The 21587-nt window shown below is 45.5% G+C and overlaps 1 protein-coding gene and 1 long non-coding RNA gene across 3 annotated transcripts in view; one reads left to right on the plus strand and one right to left on the minus strand.

Moving 5' to 3' along the window:
• The first annotated feature begins 11909 nt into the window (after positions 1–11909).
• Positions 11910–21587, plus strand: part of MEIS1 (Meis homeobox 1) — a 129958-nt gene continuing 120280 nt past the window's right edge. For both annotated transcript variants that reach the window (XM_045549744.1, XM_045549745.1), the window contains exons 1-6: positions 11910–12611; positions 14462–14688; positions 16524–16665; positions 17212–17262; positions 18061–18111; positions 19535–19681. In XM_045549744.1, coding sequence (XP_045405700.1) covers positions 12600–12611; positions 14462–14688; positions 16524–16665; positions 17212–17262; positions 18061–18111; positions 19535–19681 — 630 coding nt within the window. In that variant the 5' untranslated portion in view covers positions 11910–12599. The remainder of the gene's footprint in view (positions 12612–14461; positions 14689–16523; positions 16666–17211; positions 17263–18060; positions 18112–19534; positions 19682–21587) is intronic.
• On the minus strand, positions 15792–17021 carry LOC123636991. Its single transcript, XR_006734729.1, has 2 exons — positions 16871–17021; positions 15792–16370 (listed from the first exon to the last, which is right to left on the minus strand). It is a non-coding gene; the product is annotated as an uncharacterized LOC123636991 (long non-coding RNA).

A 21587-nucleotide genomic window follows, 5' to 3' on the forward strand; every position in this document is an offset into this window, starting at 1 on the left:
GTATGATATTTGAAGACTTGATCATGCTGATACATAAAGCAGAAACTAAACATAGCACATTGAAGAGAGTAAGACATCCTCAGGGTCATTGGTTCTCAAAGTCAAGTACAGATGATTTAGGAGCCTATATTCAAGCAAATTGTTTTAAATGTATTAGTGTATTTATTAAAATCTGCATTAGAAAAAAACAGAAGAAATCATAACTACAATATAAAGTTTCATTTAAAAATAGTGTTTTAGTTTAGATGAAACTTTTTTTTTTTTTTTTGAGATGGAGTCTCATTCTGTCACCCAGGCTAGAGTGCAGTGACATGATCATTCCTCACTGTAACCTGGAACTCCTGGGCTCAAGTGATCCTTGCACCTCAGTCTCCCAAAGCACTGGGATTTCAGGAATGAGCCACTGCACCTCCCCCAGATGAGACTATTTTTTTAAAGAACAAGTAAATAGTAATTTAGGGGGCATTAGAACAGGGCAAAAACCTAAGGTTGTATGCACGTAAATGGCCATAGTCAAGTCAAGGAAACATTACTTTAGAACAACTGGCTCAAACTCAATTCCAAAATATCAACCTCTTCAAAATTTACTCTGAAATAAGTATTATTGTGATGTACTAACACTAAATATTTTTTGCTCATTATGAAGCTATACATTTTCTGTCCAATTTTGTTATCAAAATCATTAAGTACAAGAAACAAAAGTGCACTTAGAGATCAAAATAATATAACCAATTCATTTTGCAGGTGATTCAGTTTTTCAAATTCAATCAGCCTATTAGAGATTGAGCTAAAATTTGAGCCCTGGTGTCCTACTCTCTGCTGCTCTTCCTCACTGCCACTATCAGGAATCTTGGCTGGGAACATTTGTATGTGCAAAGAGCTTTTTCCAATAGACCCAATTTCCAAAATCATTCTTCAGTTTCAACCTACAATCACTAAATGGTTGCAAATGAAATAGTTCACAATGCAGTACATCACAAAGGTCTGGGTTCCTCAAAAGATTTTTAACTGAGATATGTTTATCAATAAGTATTTAAGAAAATGCAACAGGCTTATCACAAAAGCTAGGCTAAGACATAGAATAGTACCAAAGTTTGAACCTCAAGGAATGGTAGGATATTTTTTGTCCTAACCATAGTAAACAAGTAAACTTTATAAAGCAGAGTTTTTAAAAACTTTATAAAACATAGTAAACTTTATAAAACAGAGTTTTTTAAAACACAAAATAAACATAGATAACTACAGATAACCAACCTATAAGCAAATTTTTTGTACTGAACACCCAAATCAAGATAAAATTCAAGGTAACAAAAAAACTTAGAAAAAAAGGGTAAAAACAATTAGGAGATGGGGAGAAGAGGGTGATAAATACCCGATTTGTTTTAGGGGCAAAATTTGAAGCAAAAAATGAAAATATTTCAGAATTATAAGTGCCAACTCAATCTATTTTGCCTGTAAAGGATACAGATTATTCTTTGCAAATGGTATGGTAGCCTGTGTTGCAGTGGGGTTCGGTGTTGTTTTGTAAACTCGATACCTAAACATACTAGTGGGGTATTATGTCTGTTTAGACTCCAAGAAGCTCCTTCTCACATCCTTAAAAGATAAGCTGCCTAGGAGGGACAGGGTTAGAGGGTATGCTGATTTTAATCCTGGAGTAAATAAGGCCTTCAGCATCCTCCTCCTGCCCTAGGTGACTTGGGCCAGTTTTCCATTAGGGTCACTCAGTCACAGGAAGTCAATGCAAAAGGCCTGAGGTAGCTGTTTGTTTTTTGGGAGGGATAGTTGGTTGGAAAAGAGCAAGACCTAGGAGACTCCACCACCATCACTGCCAAGTACAAGCTGCCCTGCTCTCTTCATTTCTTGGAGCTCTCTGCGTGGAGGGGTCTTCCGTAGGCCAGTAGAGCTCCTTGACTGCTGCTTTCTTAAAGGGACTTAAAGGGGTGATAAAGTCAGGATTGAAGTACCAGGGGAGGAAGGAGCCACCACCCAGTCCCTGACGCTTGCACTGTCACATACCACCATCACTCACCCAGCTGTTTCTGACAGATGTGCAGGCACTGACCTCCAGTCTTCTTAGGAAAGCAGAATAAAAAAAAGTCGTCTTCTGTAGTGTGATTTTTTTTTTAAAGAGTTCAGGGGCCATATACACATACATACAGACGCACACGCAGACACACACACACACACACACACACACACACACACACCTTGAGGCATGCACAAAAGAAAAGGAGAGAAGAAATTGGATACTTAACCTCTCTGGGTCTCAGCTTGCTCATCTGTGAAATGGACAAGTGGAACTAAATGCCTTGACTTATCATCCTTAAAGTTATCTGTGGTGCGGAAGAGGCGGTGAAAAGTGAACCTCAGGCAGAGATATCACCCCACCCTACTGGTCATGGTGACTTCCACTGCCCAGAGCAGGACAGTCATTTTTGGGATCCCTTAAGGGATATTTTGAAAGAAGGTGTTAGTGTTTGCCCCTGGCCTCAATTGGCCACCCCAACAGACACACACATTCTCTCTCTCCTTTTTCTTTTCCCCAAGGGAATTGTTTGCAAATGTGAACAAGTGGAAGCACAAATAGCTTTGCGGAATTATTTAGGAAAGTCAATATGCGATTATGCAAAAGTCTATGATAAGGCTCCTCCGAAGCAGAAGGCAGCAACGCAGGAATGCGCGTGTCCCCTTCCCTGGAGAGTACCAGTGCGGGGAGACTGTTTTCCTGTGTCCTGGGGGTGGGACAGGACGCTCTCAGATTCCTTGACTCTGTCCTTGTTCCTGCCGTTCTCTATCTCTTTCTCCCTCTTTCCGTTTGTGTCACTGTCTCTCTTCTGTCCTCCCTCTCCCCATCCTCTCCGGGCATCACCCCCGACTCCAGCACACTCCCAGCCGTCCTCTCCCCTCCCAGGGCGCTTGGTTCTACACCCCCTCCGAGGTGGGAGCGCCAGCGCCGGGCGCACAGAGCACACAGCCCGGCCGTGTCCCCTCTTCCACCCGGCGGCGGTTGGGATCCGGGGGAAGTAACGGCACCGGGCCCCGCACGGTTCTCCCGCGGCCTCTAATCCCTTCAGCGCACCTGAAATTATAACCTTGGCCACAAACGAGCGCTTGTTCCACCCCTCCGAGGGGGCCGCGGCTCTGCAGGGGCCTCTCGGGGCCCGAGTCCTCAAAGGCTCCCGCGTCCCCAAAAGCCTGGCAGAGCACGCTCGATCTGCGGGGAGGAACTGGGGCATGGCTGCACCCGGGGGCTCATGGCGCCCCCGGAGGAAGACCCGTCCAGGACGGGAGGCGAGAAGCTTCCAGAATTAGGCCAAAAGGCAGGGGGCGGGGTGTTCCTGAGTTCCCGAGTCCAGCTGGGGAGAAAGGCGCCCTCGGGTGCTCAGCCCGAAGTAGCGGAAGGCAGAAGCCGGCGTGCCAGAGTCGCCGCGCCCCGGTCCGTGGGTCCTCGCGCTCCCGCTCTCGGGCTGCCACCCACCGCCGCCCAGGCCTGACCAACTCCTGGGAGAGGCTGAGGCGCACCCCAAAAAGAAGATAGGATGGCGGCCAAAAGGGCGAGGGAGGGGGACATTTGCAGGAGAGGGGACCTTTTCCCCTTTACCTCTTCCCAGGGGACAAGTTTCCCCACGCCTCCTCCCCTGTACCAAGCCAGGTGTGAGCAAACACCGCAGCTCCCGCCACTGGAAGCATATCCTGCCGAAGGACCCCCAAGGGGCCCAGGGAATCCTCACGCCCCAGGGTACAGGCTGGCCTGGGGCTCTGGGTGGCTCAGAGCGCTCCGGGACCTGACCGCGCTGCAGGGCGCTGCGGGGACCCGGCACCGCGACGCGCACAGGCGACAGGGCAGCCCTGCTGGGAAGGCTGTGCGCGATGTCCCTGCTCGGTAAAGAGTGGCCGGGCCCAGAAGTGCCGCCGAGCTGCCAGTAAATGAAGTTATCCTCCGTGAGCTCGGAAGAAGGGGCGCCTTGCAGATCTGTGGGCTCGGCTGCGAAGTGATGTTTGCAGCTTATGTGTCGACTTCTTCCACTAGTCACAAGTTTTCAGATTGGCCCCTTTTTGCATAAATCGCCTGGGAAAAAATTATAATTTTTATCAAGCATAACCATAGTCTGAAGCTAATTTTTTAAAAAAGAAGACAAGGAAAGATGATATTTATTTTTCATTTTTAAATAAGGGCACAGAAAAGTACGTTTTCAGATAGTCACAAGTGAATAACTACTCAGCAGGCGTCCTCAACTTCCTGTTCTTTCCCCCTTTGTGTTTTTCATGCTACTAGAATTCTTTCTGCGTTGCAGGAAGCCTTGGATATTTTTTTATTCATTAGATAACTCAATGAAATGTTAAAACATTTATTTTTGAATAATCAGTATGATTTTTGCCTGAAGGTTTTCACAAAATATGCCCCTTTACCAAGTGGAACATGATGCTAAGCATGGCCAGTCTGGCTCACCCAGTTGCTTCAAAGGTAAATGTTTGCTCTTGGTGACTAGAGCATACTGGCTATACCTCTTCCAGCACTCGGTACTTCCACTATAAGTTTAGAATATATCAAACGTCTGTGCACTTGTGATTAGTTCCTGGAAGAATTTTCTATGTTTTTCAGCTCTTGTTAGTAGGGTTTTTTGTTTGGTTGCTTTTTTAATCTAGAAAAAACTGCATGTCATAAAATGGCCCCAAACAGCATCTCATAAAAGAATAACCTTTCACAGTTCAGTTGCTTATGCTAAAGTTTAAAAGACACCTGCCATCAACAACACAGACTTCTGTAGAACAACTGAAACTATCCTGAGCTTTTACACTGCAATGCATGCAATCTCACTGCTTTAAGTAGTCAATGTCAGTCCAGGTTCTCTGATATATCTATATTTAATACAATATTATAAAGTCATCCTAACATTGCCACATCAAAATGTATATTTGAAGCAGGTCATTGTAATATATTTATGCATCAATAAAATGCTCTAAAGCTGTCCCCTTTCACTATTAGGTTTTTATTAAAAGGCACCCTAATAACTAGTCATGTGCTACCAGGTTTTATTAAAATGCAATAAGGAATTTTAACTTCAGAAAAAGCACATGAACAGTTTTAAGAGCCCTTATACCAAAGTCCATGTCTCTTTGATCAAAATCAGCTTGACTTCTCTGTACTTTTTTTTTTTTTGGCATTGGATTTTGTTTGTTTGTTTCTTAAATCACAAAATCACTTCTCTATGGTAATTGTTATTACTTCAGACATTATTTCATTATAAAAGAGAGTCAAAGTTAGCTTAATACTTTTCTTTTTACACAAAGATTCCACAATGCTAGACTAGACCTCCATAAAATTTTTAAATCTTAACCAAAATGTATACATTTTTTAATGCTTAAGAGAACATTAAACAGCCTCTGCTATATAAAGGCATCTGACCATGAATTTCACTCACACTTTCTCCCACTTGTGCTCTCCATGTGAAAATACTGGTTTCACATTTTCATCCAGAATTGCCAAAAGGAAACTGTCCTAATTTTTTTCTAATTAACGGTTTCATTTCCCCTCTCCTAAAAGCTCTTTTCTTTATTATCAAACAATGTCATTTTCCAAATTCCAAGAATTAACTTGTACATCTGGATTATCCAGGTAGTAGATACATTTAACTTGACTGTCAAGCAAATTCACAATCAAAGCCAAGCAACCACTACTCTTGTTTTAGAGATGTTGGTCCTGTCCCATCATCTTTTCTGTCTTTTCCCAAGCTGCCTTTGTACACAGACACACATACACAGCTGTATTAAATGTTGGTTTTAAGTTTTGTGCCTTAGTCAAGTGGTTGAGGTGTGCCTATAGTTGATAAAATGTCCTATCCTTGTATTTGAAAAACATGATTAGACCCAGAGACCTGTCCTACGAGTCTTAAGATGGGTCCTGTGTTCCTCTCTTGTTACTTACCAGCACCAAATCACACCCTTTACCCCCACCTCCCACCCCCATTAAATACTGGACAAAAGTTTGTCATTGAAGCTGCAGTTTTTCCATTGTCCAGTAGACGGCACAAAAGATCAAGCCTTCAAATGCTAAACAATTCACCAAGGCTGTTTGGTTTGGAGTTTACCGGAGTGTGCTGTTCTTTTAAATAGCTAGGCCAGCCAACATTGTATCTGTGAAGTAAAGAAGTATCTCAAAACTTAAGATAACTCCCCAAAGTTTTGAAACATAATAATATGAAAAAGTTTTGCATATCTGCTCAAAAAAATGCTGCTGCAGATAATATTGACTTTGTAAATGAGGAGTTCAGAGAAAAATGTTATTGAGATATTTATTATTTAAAGGTTACCTTTAAAGACATTAAAATGAGAGAAATTACAAGGCATTTTATTTTAATTTGTCTTCCAATAAAGTATTTGCAACCTGAGCCTTCAAGATTCTATGTTGGAATTGTACACAATGCGGTTATGTTTTTAATTACATTTAACACAAAAAATCAGTCCAGAAAATTGAGGACTGCATTTCGAATGCACTAATACATATACTTGCATATATAAAATGTACTAGAGAAGGGAAAGAAATTCTTGATGAAGTTTTGTGAATAGCTGTTGGAGGATATTGGAGAATGATGCCATTGGAAATAACATTTGAGGCTTTGCCTCTTCTATCCAGAGCAATGTATGGCTTTGGCTAATATTTATATTTTACTAAAAGGCTTCTCTTTCCTTTTCATTCTGCAGACACTCCTTATGTAGAAGTTGGGGAGGGGGTAGAGTGTGGGCTAATAACTCATTTCCCAGTTAATTTTATTAAGAATTTATAGCACTGTTTAGAAAGTTTTAAGACAACCATAAATTTTATTAGGAATATTTTATTAAGCCCTCCATTTAATTAATAAAAGACCTCTATAACTTCTGAAAATGTCAGAGCTAGTAATTATGTTAACCAGTGTAGTTTTTCCCCCTCTAGAGACCAAAGCATTTTAATGATTTGAAATAGAAAAGTAGTAAGGAAAGCACCCTCCCCCCAATTTTTTTTCCCTTAACTTTTGCATTATCCAGTTGGAATATGGTCACTTAGGTATTTTCCCTGCAACAGTCAGAGAGCCTAAGCTGACCTCTCATTGACTTCTGAACTGGACCCAGACACTCTTTGTTTTCCTAAGCAAAATGCAGTAAACAAATCTAGTTCTTATAGCCTGGATTGCTTCGGAGTGCTTGATTAACGTTCTCCCTAATCCTCTCGGGTAACCCCCTTTCATATCACCTAACCAGGTTTCTCTCTTTAATAGACCTCTAAATAGTCTATTTCACTTTTCTCACAGCTATTCATTAGCTTTGACTTCTTGGTACCTTTCTCATATCACATCCAGCCTCTTATCTCCAGCATTCCTGTATTATCTCTACTAGATTTCAAATCTATTTTCTTTAAACTGTCTTTCCCTCCTCTTATTTCTGTTTTTTGAAATGAGAATGCTAATGTGGGGGTGAGATGCTGAGGATGAATGTTCTTGAAATACAAACCCCAAGCCTCCACACCACAGGACAACCTAAAAAGCAATCACAACATTTTAACAGGCATCTTAAAGTTAGGTGCCAGATGATAAACCCTTATCATTCTGTGAACACAGCTGCCAAACTCGATTGATTAACAGGCTTTTGTTTATTCTGGGCTGGGAAATACACACACATTTTACCTTAAGAGGTGCCTCTTTAATTTCTGAGGGTTTTGGAGGTGACTCATCAGTGTGACCTTTGGGGACAAAAGACTGGTTCAGGATATAGGCCTCTCCAAAGGCACCAATTCCTTACAGGAGAACAGAAAGTTACAGGGGAGTTCTCCAAGACAATTATACCAACAGCCCAGAGGAGCACTGATGGCTTGAAATGCCTCTGTGTAGGAGGGTAGAAACAATAGAGACCAAGGGCCCAGCCTGTCTCTTCTTTAGTCACCCTTCTCTGTTTTGGGGGAGATGCTCTGGGATAAGAAGGATAAAAAGTGAATGAAAGATCTGAGTCGCAAGAGCTAGGGCCAAGTGCCAGAACCCTTTATCAGGCCACGTTTTTGCAAAATAAATGTGCTATTGCCTAAAAAAGCAAATATCTGAAATAAGCTTAGGATAGGTGCTGTCACAGGACAGACATAAATATCATCAGTAGTTTACTAAGATGCCCGGAACTGTCCCTTCACTTTTTTCTTTAATAGATGATTAATGGCTGCCCTGCTAAAGGAGTTTTTTTTTTTTTATGGCTACTATATTGCAATTCTAGACGTCCTCTGTGCAATTTCTCTCAGCAAGCCCCAACTGTAATAACTGTTTGCTAATTGTAAAATCCTTATCCAGAATGAGGTTTGGGCAAACAATTTGTACTACTGTAATTACATTGTAAAAGAGTTTTAGTTCCTTGATTGTTCAGAATTAATCGTATAAGGCCTAGAAGTAACATTAGGTTCACAGTTATAAATGGAAAGAGTGGGAGTGGGCGCTTTTCAAAGCTACTAAGAGTTTATTTTAAGCCCACAAATTCAAACTATCCCATTCTTTAAGGAAAATCTGTGTGTAGGTAATTTAGTGTACATTTTTAAGGCAGTCTGACACATCATGGATACAGCACACAATAGTCTTCCTACTGCTTTGAAGATTTTGGTTGTGCTTGAAAAGAGTGACTTACCTGAACCTTCTCTTTTCGTCTCTGCTAGAAAATAAAACAAACAAAAAAACTTACGGGAAAGCAACAATACAAAATAAATCCTATTGTGCATGCATGTATATAAATTTATATTCATATAAAAACTGACCTTTTCCAAATTTGAAAACGTGGCCACGGAGTTGAGGTTAACTCCAAGCCCTGTTACCTAAGTCTTTGCTGGAGAATGCCTAGGGCTGTTAAAGAACACGGTCATCTAAGTGTATTTCGCAGTAAATTTCTCTCAGTTAAATTATACTTACACAATTTCCCTCGCAGTTCATTTAAGCATCATAAATGTAGATGTGCCCTGTCGGTGTTTGGTTTAACACCCCTCACACACACTTCCTACCCCCGGCTCCCTACTATGCCCAGTTTCGCAGATGCCTGGCGGGCCTGCTGCAGAGACAGTGCTCACACCCCAGCGAGCAGCCGTCGGAAGGCGCTCAGGTGTCGGCTGCAGCCGCCTGGGGTTCGGAGAAGGGCTAGCAGGCTGCTCGCCCAGCCTAGTCCTCTCCATTATGGGAAAAGGAGCGTGCTGCCTGGCCCAGCCAGCGCAGCTTCCCAAGAATTAAACAGTAATCGCCTTTCTGAGACGGGGAGGTTCCATCTTGGCCTGAAATTCTGCTTCCAAGTTCATGCTGCAGGGGCGAGGTGGGGGGCGGGGGTCAGGCATGGGCATAAAGGCGCTGGCAAGTCACCTGGCTGCCCCTACTTCACTCCACCCCCTCCGTTTTCACTCACGGGCCTGCCTTAACCTCCCAAGTGATCTATCCAGGCGTTCATGCCAGAAAGCGCTACACATGCATGCCATGGAGAAAAGTAAAAGATCCTAAAACTTGGGTGTTGGAGACAAAAAAGAGGGAGAGAGGAAGAGAGGGAGACAGAGATAGAAACAGAGAGAAAGAAAAAAGGGAGCAAGGCAAGTAATAAGGGATCCTGGCGATGGGTTTTTTCGGGGTTTTTGTTTGTTTTTTGTTTTTTAAGCAGTCGGAGCTCTTTCAAGGCAAAGCGCATCTGAAGGCTCTGGGTGAACGTGCGTCGGCCCTTCGGGCACACATGGGGAGGAGAGCATGGTGTCGGGGCGGGGGCGATGGCTGGGAAGGCTCATCTGCTCGGCTTTACGGAAACGCGCCGCTGTTGGGGGCAACCGAGCCGGCGCGGACTCGTGCGGAGTGCTACGAGAAGCGGTGATGTCGCCTAGGGAGGCTGCGTGCGCTCGGTGGAACCCGATTCAGGACCTATGTTCTGACGCTCGCCCTGCGTCCCCTGCTCCTCGGAAGCCCACTCTACAGAAACATGAGTCCCATCTCGAAGACGGATGCACATTCTCCTCTACTTTGCACTTAAGAGTTGACTTCAATACATTTTAGAGCTCCTAACCATTTCCAAACAATCGTTGGGTGAAAGGATCCCCCTAATCTTTCTCAAAACTCTTCCCACTGCTTACACCCCCGTGAGGGTGAGGGTTCGGTCCGCAGCTGGCGGCTGGCATGGAGGTGGGGGCGATGGGAGCGCGGGCCGAGGGCTCCGAGGGAGTCAGCCTTTTGGCCACCTTCAGGGCGGGAATGGGGACTGGCAGTTTGCATTCCCGGCAGATCGAAGCTCCCTGCTGATCGATTATTTGATAATTGATTTTCCCCGCAGCCAATGCGCGGCCGCCTGGGCGGGGGCGCCTCCTGATTGGCTGCGCCCTTCTTCACGGCTGCCTACCGAGATTTGGGTGAGCTCATTTTCCAGTCGACCGCAGGGGGAGTTTTGTGCGAGGTTTCAGCGGGAGGGAGGGGGAAAATCCTCTCCGAGCCGAGCGAGCTGCGAGCCCTGCTTGGGGATGTGAGGTTTGCAGCCGCTAGCAGAGCTGCTACAGCTGAGCCGTCTCGGCAGATCAGAGCCTGGCGGGCAGAAAAACAAATACGAAAATAACACCATTAAATATAATAATAAAGGGCAAGCTTAGAGTGGGAGAATAAAGAGAAGGAAAAAAATTAAAGCCCAGAGAATATGTATTTAAAGGGAGAAAGTTAAAACCAGTGGCTGCTTGGAGCCTCCGTGTCGTAGGTACGGGCAGCTTTTGTCTGAAATCTCAGCTCACCAAGTGGGTTTCTCTTTCTCTGGCACTGGGAGTTTTCGCCGAGCGGGGTTGGAGACAGGAAAGCGGAGTGCGGAGTAGGAGGTCTGGGGAGGAGAGTTCGGGGCGTCGCTGGAGAAAGAACTGAGGGCGCGGGGTCTCTCCAGGCCCGAGCGAGGCCGAGACTGGAGCCCCTCGGCGCCTCCTAGACAAAGGCAGCCACGGCCCCAGCTCGAGCCGAGCGCTCCTGCCCCGTCGCGCCGCGCCCTGGGCGCACGGTCGCCTGGCCGGGAGTGGGTCGGAGAAAGAGCCTCCCTCCCCGCGGCTCCCGGGCCTGGACTCCGCCCGCGAGGTCTGGGCTGCTCGGAGTCCGCGTCGGGTTTCGTTTTCCGGCGATCATAAATAGCTTGGTGTTTGTAAACAGGCGCTGGGGGCACATTCCCGGCGCTCAGTTCATTGTTCCCTCCCTTCCTTTCTCACTTCGCGCAGGACGCCGGGGCTGGGGCCGAGGGGCCGCCGGGGCTAGGAGGTGGGGGCGTCCCGACCCAAAGTGACAAAATACAAGCATTTCCTTTCCTCCGGCCGGGCGTCCACCTCTGACAGCAAAAACCCTCTAGGCTGGATCTGCAGGAAGCCAGAGCCACCTCCACCCCATGTTCTCGGGACTCCTTAGCCGAGGCTTTCCCAGCCCCGCTCCTGCTCCTCCTCTTCTCTCCCGGCTTGACTTTTCTCCTTGGGGTGTTTAGTTCTGAGAATTCAGTACTTTGTGCCTCACCCTCCTCCCGGAAAAATACTGGCAGACCCCAATAATTTCGAGGAAAGTCATGAAGTCTATGCGCGGAGCTCTGTGCAAAATAACTCCCGCTGCTGCCTGCCCCGCGTTTATTCCCAATTTATTTCAAGAGAGTCGGTTTTGGGGAGGGAGTCCAGAGGGGGAGGGAGGGAAAAGAATACGGAAAATAAAGCCGGTGGCCGCAGACCACTGCCCGCGTTTGTGTGCGTGTGCCCTGGATGTGTGGTGTTTGTGCCTGGGCGTGCGATTTAATGGAGCGCCTCTCTGCCTCTCCAGTGCGGCCAGAGCTCGCTTCGCGCACCCACCCCTGCCGAGGAGCCTACTTGCTGCAGCCCAATGCATTGTGTAAGACGCGACCTGTTATGGCCACCACTACTTCCGGGTTCTAGCATTCTGGTCGGAATCCACCTCTCCGCCTGTGCAACACACACTTTACACACGCACGGAGACTGCAAGCGGGCAGCATCGATCGTGGCTCCTTTAAGACAAACTCAGACAGACATTTTTTTTAACCCTCCTTCTCTAATCTCCCTCCAGTGCAGCAGTTGCAAAGAGGGAGAGAGAGAGAAAGAGAGAGAGCGAGAGAACAGAGAAACTGATTAGGAATTAGGACTGATTCAAGGGAAGCGAGCGCTAGGGCTTTGTGCATTTGAATATTAACATTTGAGGTGTTCTGACCAGAAGAAGACAGAGCGGATGATCATTCATTCACCACGTTGACAACCTCGCCTGTGATTGACAGCTGGAGTGGCAGAAAGCCATGAGATTTGGTAGTTGGGTCTGAGGGGCGCTCTTTTTTTTTTTTTTTTTTTAGCTGATTTTTTGGGGAGAGAAGATCTGCTTTTTTTTTTTTGCCCCCGCTGCTGTCTTGGAAACGGAGCGCTTTTATGCTCAGTGACTCGGGCGCTTTGCTTCAGGTCCCGTAGACCGAAGATCTGGCACCAGTAGTTCACATTGCTGGAGACGTTAAGGGATTTTTCGTCGTGCTTTTTTTTTTCCGGGGGAGTTTGCATATTTGTTTCTTTTCACACTGGCCTTAAAGAGGATATATTAGAAGTTGAAGTAGGAAGGGAGCCAGAGAGGCCGATGGCGCAAAGGGTACGTATTAAAAAACAATTGTAGAACTCAAATGTGAGATTAAATTGAAACGTGGCTGAAAGACACTGCTAAAAAGTTTCCTTTTTTCTCTCTCTCTTTTAAAATGAGGCTCCTAAAGCCGTGGCCTAAAGCGAGAGGATTTATTCAATGCATTTGTAGACTTACGTATGTTACTTGGAGTTGTTAATTCAAGTAATCAAATTTTCTATAGATTCCTAACCAGCAGCTATATAAATAAAAATACAAGCTCAAGCAATCATCTGTTTTGTTTTGTTTTGTTTTTTTAAGCGAGATACCTAATGCTATAATCTTAGCGTTCAGGGATCAGAAGTTTAAAGCTCTGTTTAAACTAAAATACGCAGCTGGAAACTTCTGATATGTTATAGATTATGCTCATCTTTAATATCATTAGATGTAAATAGCTTTTTTAAGCAAATAACTTTGTCATAGTACAGCAAGTTTTTTGGTCCGAAAACACTCATCTTTTAAAAGTAATTTTAATTTGTATGGATTTTTATGCAAGGTAATATTTTGCAAGTTTTTCTTAGATAAGCCCTGTACTAATTGGATACTAAGCACACAACTACTCACTTTAAAAATGCAATACTAATTTCCCCAATATTCCTATTTGAATGGAAATGCAGTGAGAGTAAAGTGAGACAATGACAACCCAACTGAGGTAGTTTCTTAAAAGAAAGGAGGTCTACAAAAAGCCTTCCTTGCATAATTTGTGTCCTGGCCCTCAAAGCCCTGTTTGCAAAAGAAAGTTACTAGGCTGACACATTTTTCTTTACTCCTTTGGTTCAGGCAAATGTCAGTGTTCTTCCAAACTCTTTTCACACCTCTGGCTTTAAGGAGATGAAAGTGGCAATTCCTCTTTTCTTTGAAAATCATTTCACTCTCGGCGCCTCCAAATCTTGGGAAAAGAACTTGCCTGGAATGAACCAACTAGAAAAACCTAAATAGCTAAATTTCACACACAAAAATTAATGACAATCAATATGAAAGTAGTTTTTTCTCTGGAAGAGGAAGATGGGGGGTTGTATGTGCATAAGCTTTTGAATTTGCTTTAAACCTTTGCCTCCTTGACTTCTAGTCTGGGGAGAAACTTCCTAAGAGTAAAAATATATAGAGAATATTAACTGCTTCAACTATAGATTTTCTTTAACTTTGGGAGAAATTGCCCAATTCTAAATTCAGCTTTAATTCCAGGAAAAGCTATGCTTCCTTGAATTTCTCTTATACGGGGGTCAGATTAGTTTTGTATAATTTAGAAGAGTTTGTCTTGGAAAGCAAAAGAAATGCAGTGTCTTGCAGGACTGCCTAACCCCACACTGGCAGGGATATAAAATGAGAAGCCTGTCTGAATTCACGTGCTTGGCGTAGCTGTTCCCATCGTAACTTTTTTTTTTTTAATTCTCCCTGATGTGAAGGGACTGTGAAACTAGGCAAGTTTGCCGCACTGTCCTGGCACGTTTTATTATTGTGATTTTGAATTTCCTCCACCAGCGACATGCACGTTTTACCTTCCGCCCTCGGGAAAATGCTTCCCTTTCTCTCCTTTCTTCCTTCCTTCCTTGCCAGAGGATCCTGAATTTCTGAACTAGTTGATAGGGGACACAAGTTAGGGCTAGACCATTCATCCCACACCTGTATTATTGAGAATATTAGAATTTTTACTTTACAAATTGTGTTTAAAATAAGAAATCTCAACTTCAGAGATGCAAGGCTACCGAATTCAGGGTTGAAAGATCCAGCTGGACTGACCTTATATAAGCTCGGTGCCCTGCCGTTCCCCCATTTGCCCGCCTGGCCTTCTGAACCTTCTTTCTCTCCTGTTTGTCATGCAGTACGACGATCTACCCCATTACGGGGGCATGGATGGAGTAGGCATCCCCTCCACGATGTATGGGGACCCGCATGCAGCCAGGTCCATGCAGCCGGTCCACCACCTGAACCACGGGCCTCCTCTGCACTCGCATCAGTACCCGCACACAGCTCATACCAACGCCATGGCCCCCAGCATGGGCTCCTCTGTCAATGACGCTTTAAAGAGAGATAAAGATGCCATTTATGGGTAGGTACAATGGGCAGCAGGTTAAGCAGTTGAGATACGATGCTTCCTCTGTTTCTCTGTGCCCTTGGTAAGAGGAAAGTCAGAGCTCTCTGGTTCGGAGGTACATATTTGGTGACTTTTCATTCGCATTGCATGGAGAATTTGGGAAGGCGGCCTGCCATCTCCGAAGCCCCCCATCTCCACACACAATCCCTGCACGCCCAGCCCCTGGTCTAGAGCGGTGATGCCCGCAAAGGGGTCCTAGTGCCAGAGAAGTTGCTTAAAGGTCCCTCGTCCCCTCTCAGACTCCCGCTGAGCGGGTTGGAGTCCTCCCTCGCTCCATTTCGCCCCGAGAGCGTTAGGGGTTTCTAAATGTAAGCGCCTTTGTGTTGGAACGAAACTTTCAGTTTAAGGGAAAATCTTTTAAGCCACTGATTGTTCTGACTTGCTAAGTTTACTCAGCAAGCGTATGCTGGCTCTGCCACTGCACAATAAAATCAAGGGAGGACAGTGGCAGGTCAGGCAAGGGGGAACATGTTTTGCATTTAGGGAGTTTGACCACTGAAGTCAAAGAGAGGGGCTTGTTCTGAATTGTTACAAACATTAAAAAACTTCTAGATGTTTTAGCACTTTGTGTTCAAAGGCGAAACCTGCAGTATTTAGAAAGAAGTCAATTCGGGGTGCTCTTGGGCTGGAGATTGTTTTCTGGCGGCGGTTTACACCGTGTTCTCCTCGGCCATTCCATTAGACCCTGGACTACTAAAACCCTTTGAAAGTCACTTGTGCCTACTGTGTGCTGATGAATTTTGGGGCCTCTTTTTACTTTGCAACAACTTTTATTTCTATTTATTTCTTCTTTTTTAAAAAAATCTGGCAACTCTGACCCTCCTGTCTGAAAAAAATATCTTTCTGCTTTATTTTCTGGTCCCTTGTTCGATGGGCTTGTTTAAATCCCAGCGTTTTGTCCGCAGCGTTAACTGCAAATGGTTTAGGCTCCGGGACAGAACATTTGGGGAAGCTTTGAAAAGGACCCCAAACTGTTAAATTCCCAGCTGGGCTGTGAGAGCTAATAAAAGACTTGAGACACCTCCTTGGGCATTAGAAGAAGCATTTTTTTTTTTTTAATGGGCTGAGACAAGCGACATCTAGGCCCCTCGCAATACTAGCTGCTTTGCCACTCCGTAGACACAAAATGAAAGGCTTTACCGCATGAACATTTGAAGGAACTTTCTTTGGGGGGCGGTGGGGGCCATCCGCGAAGAGAGGAAGTGTGCAAGGAACTGAGGAGGAGCCTCCTTGCTTTCCAAGGGCCGTGGGGTCGGGATCTGTAGGTGCAGCCTGGTGACAGTCGGTCCCGCAGCCATAGAGGTCCTTTCCCCAAGTTAGCTGAGCGCCTGCCACCGAGATCCCCGGAGCCTTGGGCTTCGTGCGGCCGCCTTGGAGGAACCCACATGAACCAGCGCTTCCGACCCCCACGCGCAGCTCCTTTTTCCTCCGCCAGGTCCTGGATGTGAAGCGGAGGGACGAGGGCTTGTCGGGTGGGAAACTTAATTCAAAATGGCTGCTGGAACCGCTTGGGTTTTATTCGTAGCAAATGTTGCCAATTTCTCCGGCCAGATATGCTGAACCGATCCTCAGATACCGTCCAGGGCTCAGGCCCTCCGACTTCAGGGCTCTAGGGGGAAGGGGAGGTGAGCAGTCACCTGGGCGTGGGGGAGGAAAAGGAAAAAAGTAGATGACAAAATCAGAGAGGGGGTCCGTGCCTCTAGTTCCTCTGGCTGTTTTTCTTGGGCACCTTTTTTCACTGACCGGGGACTAACCATTGTGTTGTTTGTGACTGTTGTATTTTCTTGCAGACACCCCCTCTTCCCTCTCTTAGCACTGATTTTTGAGAAATGTGAATTAGCTACTTGTACCCCCCGCGAGCCGGGGGTGGCGGGCGGGGACGTCTGCTCCTCAGAGTCATTCAATGAAGATATAGCCGTGTTCGCCAAACAGGTCAGCAAAATAAATGTTAAAAAAAAAAGTAAAAGAAACATAAAAGAACCCCCCTCCCCCAACGCCTCTACCCAGCACATTTTCAAAAGTAGCCAGCAAATAGTCCACCCTAAGCCATGCGTGTTACATCCACCCTCAGATTTTCCTCTTCTGTGAGTGTCTGTCTGCGGATAACTTAAAATCACCCATATTCATATCCACTCACCCTCCATAAACTAACGCAGAAAGCTCACTCTGTAAAATAAAATCGAGAACACCACGCGTTGTAGCTGCTTTGGACTTGGCGAGCTGAGCAGCGTCCCGGAGAAGCGAGAAGCGTAGTTGCTAGTAGAAGTAAGACCGAGCTCTGGGCTTGTTTTCAGCTTATTTAATTCACACTGAAGTGTTTCTGCGCGGGACGAGCTCGGTGTCACCGAGTCCCTCCCGGAGGTTACATCCTGCCCCCGACAGTGTAATGAGGCAAGAAACTAGGAAGGCGACCAGATTTCAAATTTTCTTTCTTTTTTCACCCCCTCCCTCTCCCTTCTCCTTCTCACTTGTATTTAGATTCGCGCAGAAAAACCTCTATTTTCTTCTAATCCAGAACTGGATAACTTGGTAAGAGTGGACCCCTACCCCCCTCCCCCCATCGCCCCCCCAGCCCCCATCTCCGCGCCCTCAGCTTTGCTTTGAGAGCCCTGGGGTTTCTAGACCTGTCTTTCCGTGGCTGCAAGTTGGCTGCAAATGTTTCCGTCCACGGACAAGTGGTCGGGGACAAGGTCCCGGGGAAATAAATTCATCTCGAGAGGGGCCGGGCGAGCCGGCGCGGGGAAATGCGAGCTTTTGTTTTTTATGACAGCCGGGCTGCGCAGCTCTAATCAGCGTGGGGATTTATCTCTGGGCCTGTCAGCGTGTGTGCTTAAACTTTGCGGACTTCCCAGCCCTCAAAGTATCGTCACGAGGGCAGCGACTGGGCAAGAGCCCCCAAACAACCAGTTTGCCTGAAAGGTGTGCAGAAGGCAGCAGGAACTTTGCAATGCGAAAAAGCCACAATTTGGGGGCTGCTTGGAATACTTTCTGTCCACTCCTTCCAAGGAAACATCTAGTCCAGGACTGTGGCCCTGGGGAAGGGGGGAGTGGGGCCAGTGGGACTGAGAAAGGGGAGAGCCATGGGGGAGGAGAGTGTTTATGATCCCCACTTAGATGCTTTGTTGTTGTTTTAGCTATTTTTTCTTCTTAAGAAATATAAACCTCTAGATGGTACCCAGTCGCTGCTATTAAGTTTTAGTGTTATTGCCATAAATCAAAATAACTCTATTTACTGGTGGGAGGGGGAGGGCTGGAGATGCTAGAGCTGTGGCAGCCAGTTTTCTGCAAACCAGGAATGGGGTGCTCATTCTTTTTGTATCTTTTCAGATGATTCAAGCCATACAAGTATTAAGGTTTCATCTGTTGGAATTAGAGAAGGTAATTTCTCTAGCCTCTTTTCCTTCTACTTCTCCCTTACCCCCAAACACACACGGGGGAGGGTTCAGAATGGCTGAAGTTCAGGCTTCTGAGACATTTGCATAAATGTCTTTTTTTTTTCAGGTAATTAGTGTCAAGGCCAATCTTAGCGTCCATTTCTCTTCTCAGTTTAATTACAATTTCAGCCACTAAAACCGGGATCACAAACGCCCTAGCCTTGTGTTCTTTCTTAATACCTTGCTGGCTTTGTGTAAATAGTTGCAATTCTGTGCATCCCAGTTGATGTTTAAAATGCTGTTGTGAGTTTTCTTCCCAGCTTAATATCTCTATGGTCTCTTCTCTTCTTCCTCCTCTTCTTTGCTACCTCTGAGGGCGGAAAAAGTTTTGTTTAGTTTTAGTGAGTTTCTGGAAGACAGTCTGAGAGCAGCAGCAGGTCAGACACAGAGGAGAGGCGGAGGGGGAGGAGGAGGAGCGGGCAGGAGTCTGGAGGAGGTGGTGGGGGAGGCACATTAAACGTTTTGCAGAGACAAAGCAGAGCTGATAGTTGTGTCAATTTCTTGAATCTGTGAATCCTGCACACACCCCACCTTCACACTCAAGAAAGGGTGTGGGATAACATGATTTTGCTAGCTGTTCTATAAATCTCAGCAATAAAAACTTAATGCATTGTAATTCAAACTAACATTAAATTGCAAGCACACTGGGGTTTCTTGTGAATTTTTGCATGTCAGTGATGCCTGGGGCCTGTAAGAGACCTCTCCACTTGTACCTAAATATTTTGAGGCATTCTTTTTCCTTGTTTTTTTAAAAAAATCAATTTGACATGTTTTTGTGGTTGTAGGTTTTTTATATCATGAGTACTGGCAACTTTATTTCCTCTTATTTTTTAAAAGGATGAATCCTAAAATATGCTCCTTAGGGATAGAAACTCTTATTACAAATGTTATAGGGACTTGAGTTGACAGGCATATATCCTATGCCACCATAATACAGATCCTTTGGAGAAAAAATAATATGTGTGTGTGTATGTGTATACACACACATATATGCACCTTAGACACATTGGAAAGGGATTTATCATAAAGTAACTGGATGAAATTAAATAGTTTACCTTAAATGTCACCCATGCAGGTCACCTCTCTAATGGCCACAGCCCCAGGAGCACATGAATTTAACACGGGTGTTGAGTATGTTGTAGCCTGTGAATCATCTTGTCACTGTCAATTTTCTGGGATATCTCTATTTTGCAAGAAAAGAAAGTTATTCCTAATTCTGGATGCGTCTAGGGGTCTCTGGAGGACAATTGCCCTGTGTTTCCCCTATTTGGAAGTTTGGATCTCACAAGGGGGGTGGATTGCACTTGTCAATGTCATTTATGCACTCCTGATTATATTTCCATTTTTTTATTTCTGTCATAATGTAGGTACACGAATTATGTGACAATTTCTGCCACCGGTATATTAGCTGTTTGAAAGGGAAAATGCCTATCGATTTGGTGATAGACGATAGAGAAGGAGGATCAAAATCAGACAGTGAAGATATAACAAGATCAGCAAATCTAACCGACCAGGTATGCGCTTTTCAATTTCAACATCCCTGGAAAAAAATCTGTATGCATATTGCTGGCTGGGTCACTACCACCTCCTTTTATTATTTGCATATGATTAAGTCCCTTTTAGATACATTTCCATCGAAATGAAAATTTTTGAATAATGTGGCTATTATTGCTTCATTAAGGCTGGCTCTGGGATTCGACCTGGAGAGATGAGCTTGTAAAAGCTTTGCTAGCAAACTTGACCTGTTTCTTGTCGCTTTTAATTTTTGTCTTTATTTTATTTACCCTCTATAATAATGGGAGTGTTAACTGCCAGTGACCGCCTCTGATTGTAGGGCTTTGTTCGGGAGCATTTTTCCCCCTTCTCTCTCCAAGAAAAGAAAAGTGTAGGGTCTGCTTATTTCTTATTTTATTAGGAATAAATCCAAGATAGGTGGTCTAAGACAGACAGCGAGGGTTTGAAATCTAGCAAATGCTGGCTATTTTCTCCCTGTCTATACGGTTCATTAGCCTGTCTTGTCAGTTTTCCTCGGCCGAACGCTTCTAGACCTCACTGAACATTGCTTTGTGCGGTGTTCGCTGCAAGCTCGCCCATTTTATTGTACTTAATAGAAAAAATAAGACCAGGCCGAGGTTATAAAAACAGATAAATATGGACTTTTCTCCTCCTCCTTTCCACTCATCCTCCAGCTGGTACGCGCTTTGGGCCCTCTGGGTTGGCAGCTTATGGAAGTGTCAACGTCAAGGGGCACCCCGTGGCTCCCTCGGTGTGGAGGGTGGGGGACCTCGCGCCTGCCTTCTCTCAACTGAGGGTCTTGCTTGCTGCACGCGCTCCTCTGCGGTCCTCCCTCCAGGCCCTTCTTCCGATGCATTACTAAGTGGGGACGACTTTTATTTGGAGTTGCTGGGGGGAGGGGGGCGCGGATTTCTCTTTCACCCCGACACCACCGTTTGCTCCCAGTTTCTCTCTCTCTCCTGTCGCTGTGTCTCTAGATTGGTCCAAAAGAGTTGCAAAAATGCAATGAAAGTGAAAACGTGAGGAGTGAATGAGATGAAACAGGGCTCAGGACAGTTCGGTTGCGAATTGTTGTGAAGCGGCTAGAGATTTGGGTAGCCAGCGTCCTCTGCGCCCTCCCACTCGCCCCCCCCCACCCCGACTTATAAATGAAGGCCTAGAGTTGTTTCTCTTTCTGACTTGGCACGTGAGTCCCGACTTGGGGGAAGAGATCAGTCTGCCTTTGTTAAGCCAAAGGCCAGCTACTCCGGGGTTTTCCTTTGCAAGCTCTGCCATGATCACTGTTGGCCAGTGTCTGTCTTGTACAGTCCTTGCTTGAGTGCCTGACACCACCTCGTTCTTGGTGTCATCTTATGGTTTCCTTCTCCCAACATCATCCTCTTAAAATAAATTCCCTGCTTGGATTTCTCTGGGCAACCCCTCAACACAGGCTGAATTTCTCTTTTGCTTATTAGGAGTGGGGGAAGGCAGAGGAGAGCTTTACAAGTGTCAATACGCCGGGTCCTCACTATTATTTGATGAGTTAGAAACTTTCAGCAGTGTGGAAGAGTCCACGGAACCCGCAGCAAGTGCAATTCCGGCGCGGTCGTGTGGAGGTGGGAAAACTGCAGGCGGCTCCCGGCCTTGGCCCTGTGAGCTGCCGGGCCCCATGCTTGGTTCAGCCCACCAGCCCTCACCCGGGAGCTGTAAAGTGTAGATTCCGCTGAGCAACCCTCTGGTAGCTGCTGTTGAACAAAAATTGTAATCCAACAAGCCTAACTAGAAAATGGGATTCTAAAAGCTCCGGAGTGCTGGGTACATAAAGCTATTTGAGCAAATTACAAGAATCGCTTAGGGGCATGAATGAAATCAACACTTTAATTGCCTCCAAAATGAAGATTTATACCCCATTTTCTCAACGAATCA

The sequence above is a fragment of the Lemur catta genome, chromosome 4 (genome assembly GCF_020740605.2).
Source record: "Lemur catta isolate mLemCat1 chromosome 4, mLemCat1.pri, whole genome shotgun sequence".
In the NCBI taxonomy this organism is placed as follows: Eukaryota; Metazoa; Chordata; class Mammalia; order Primates; family Lemuridae; genus Lemur; species Lemur catta.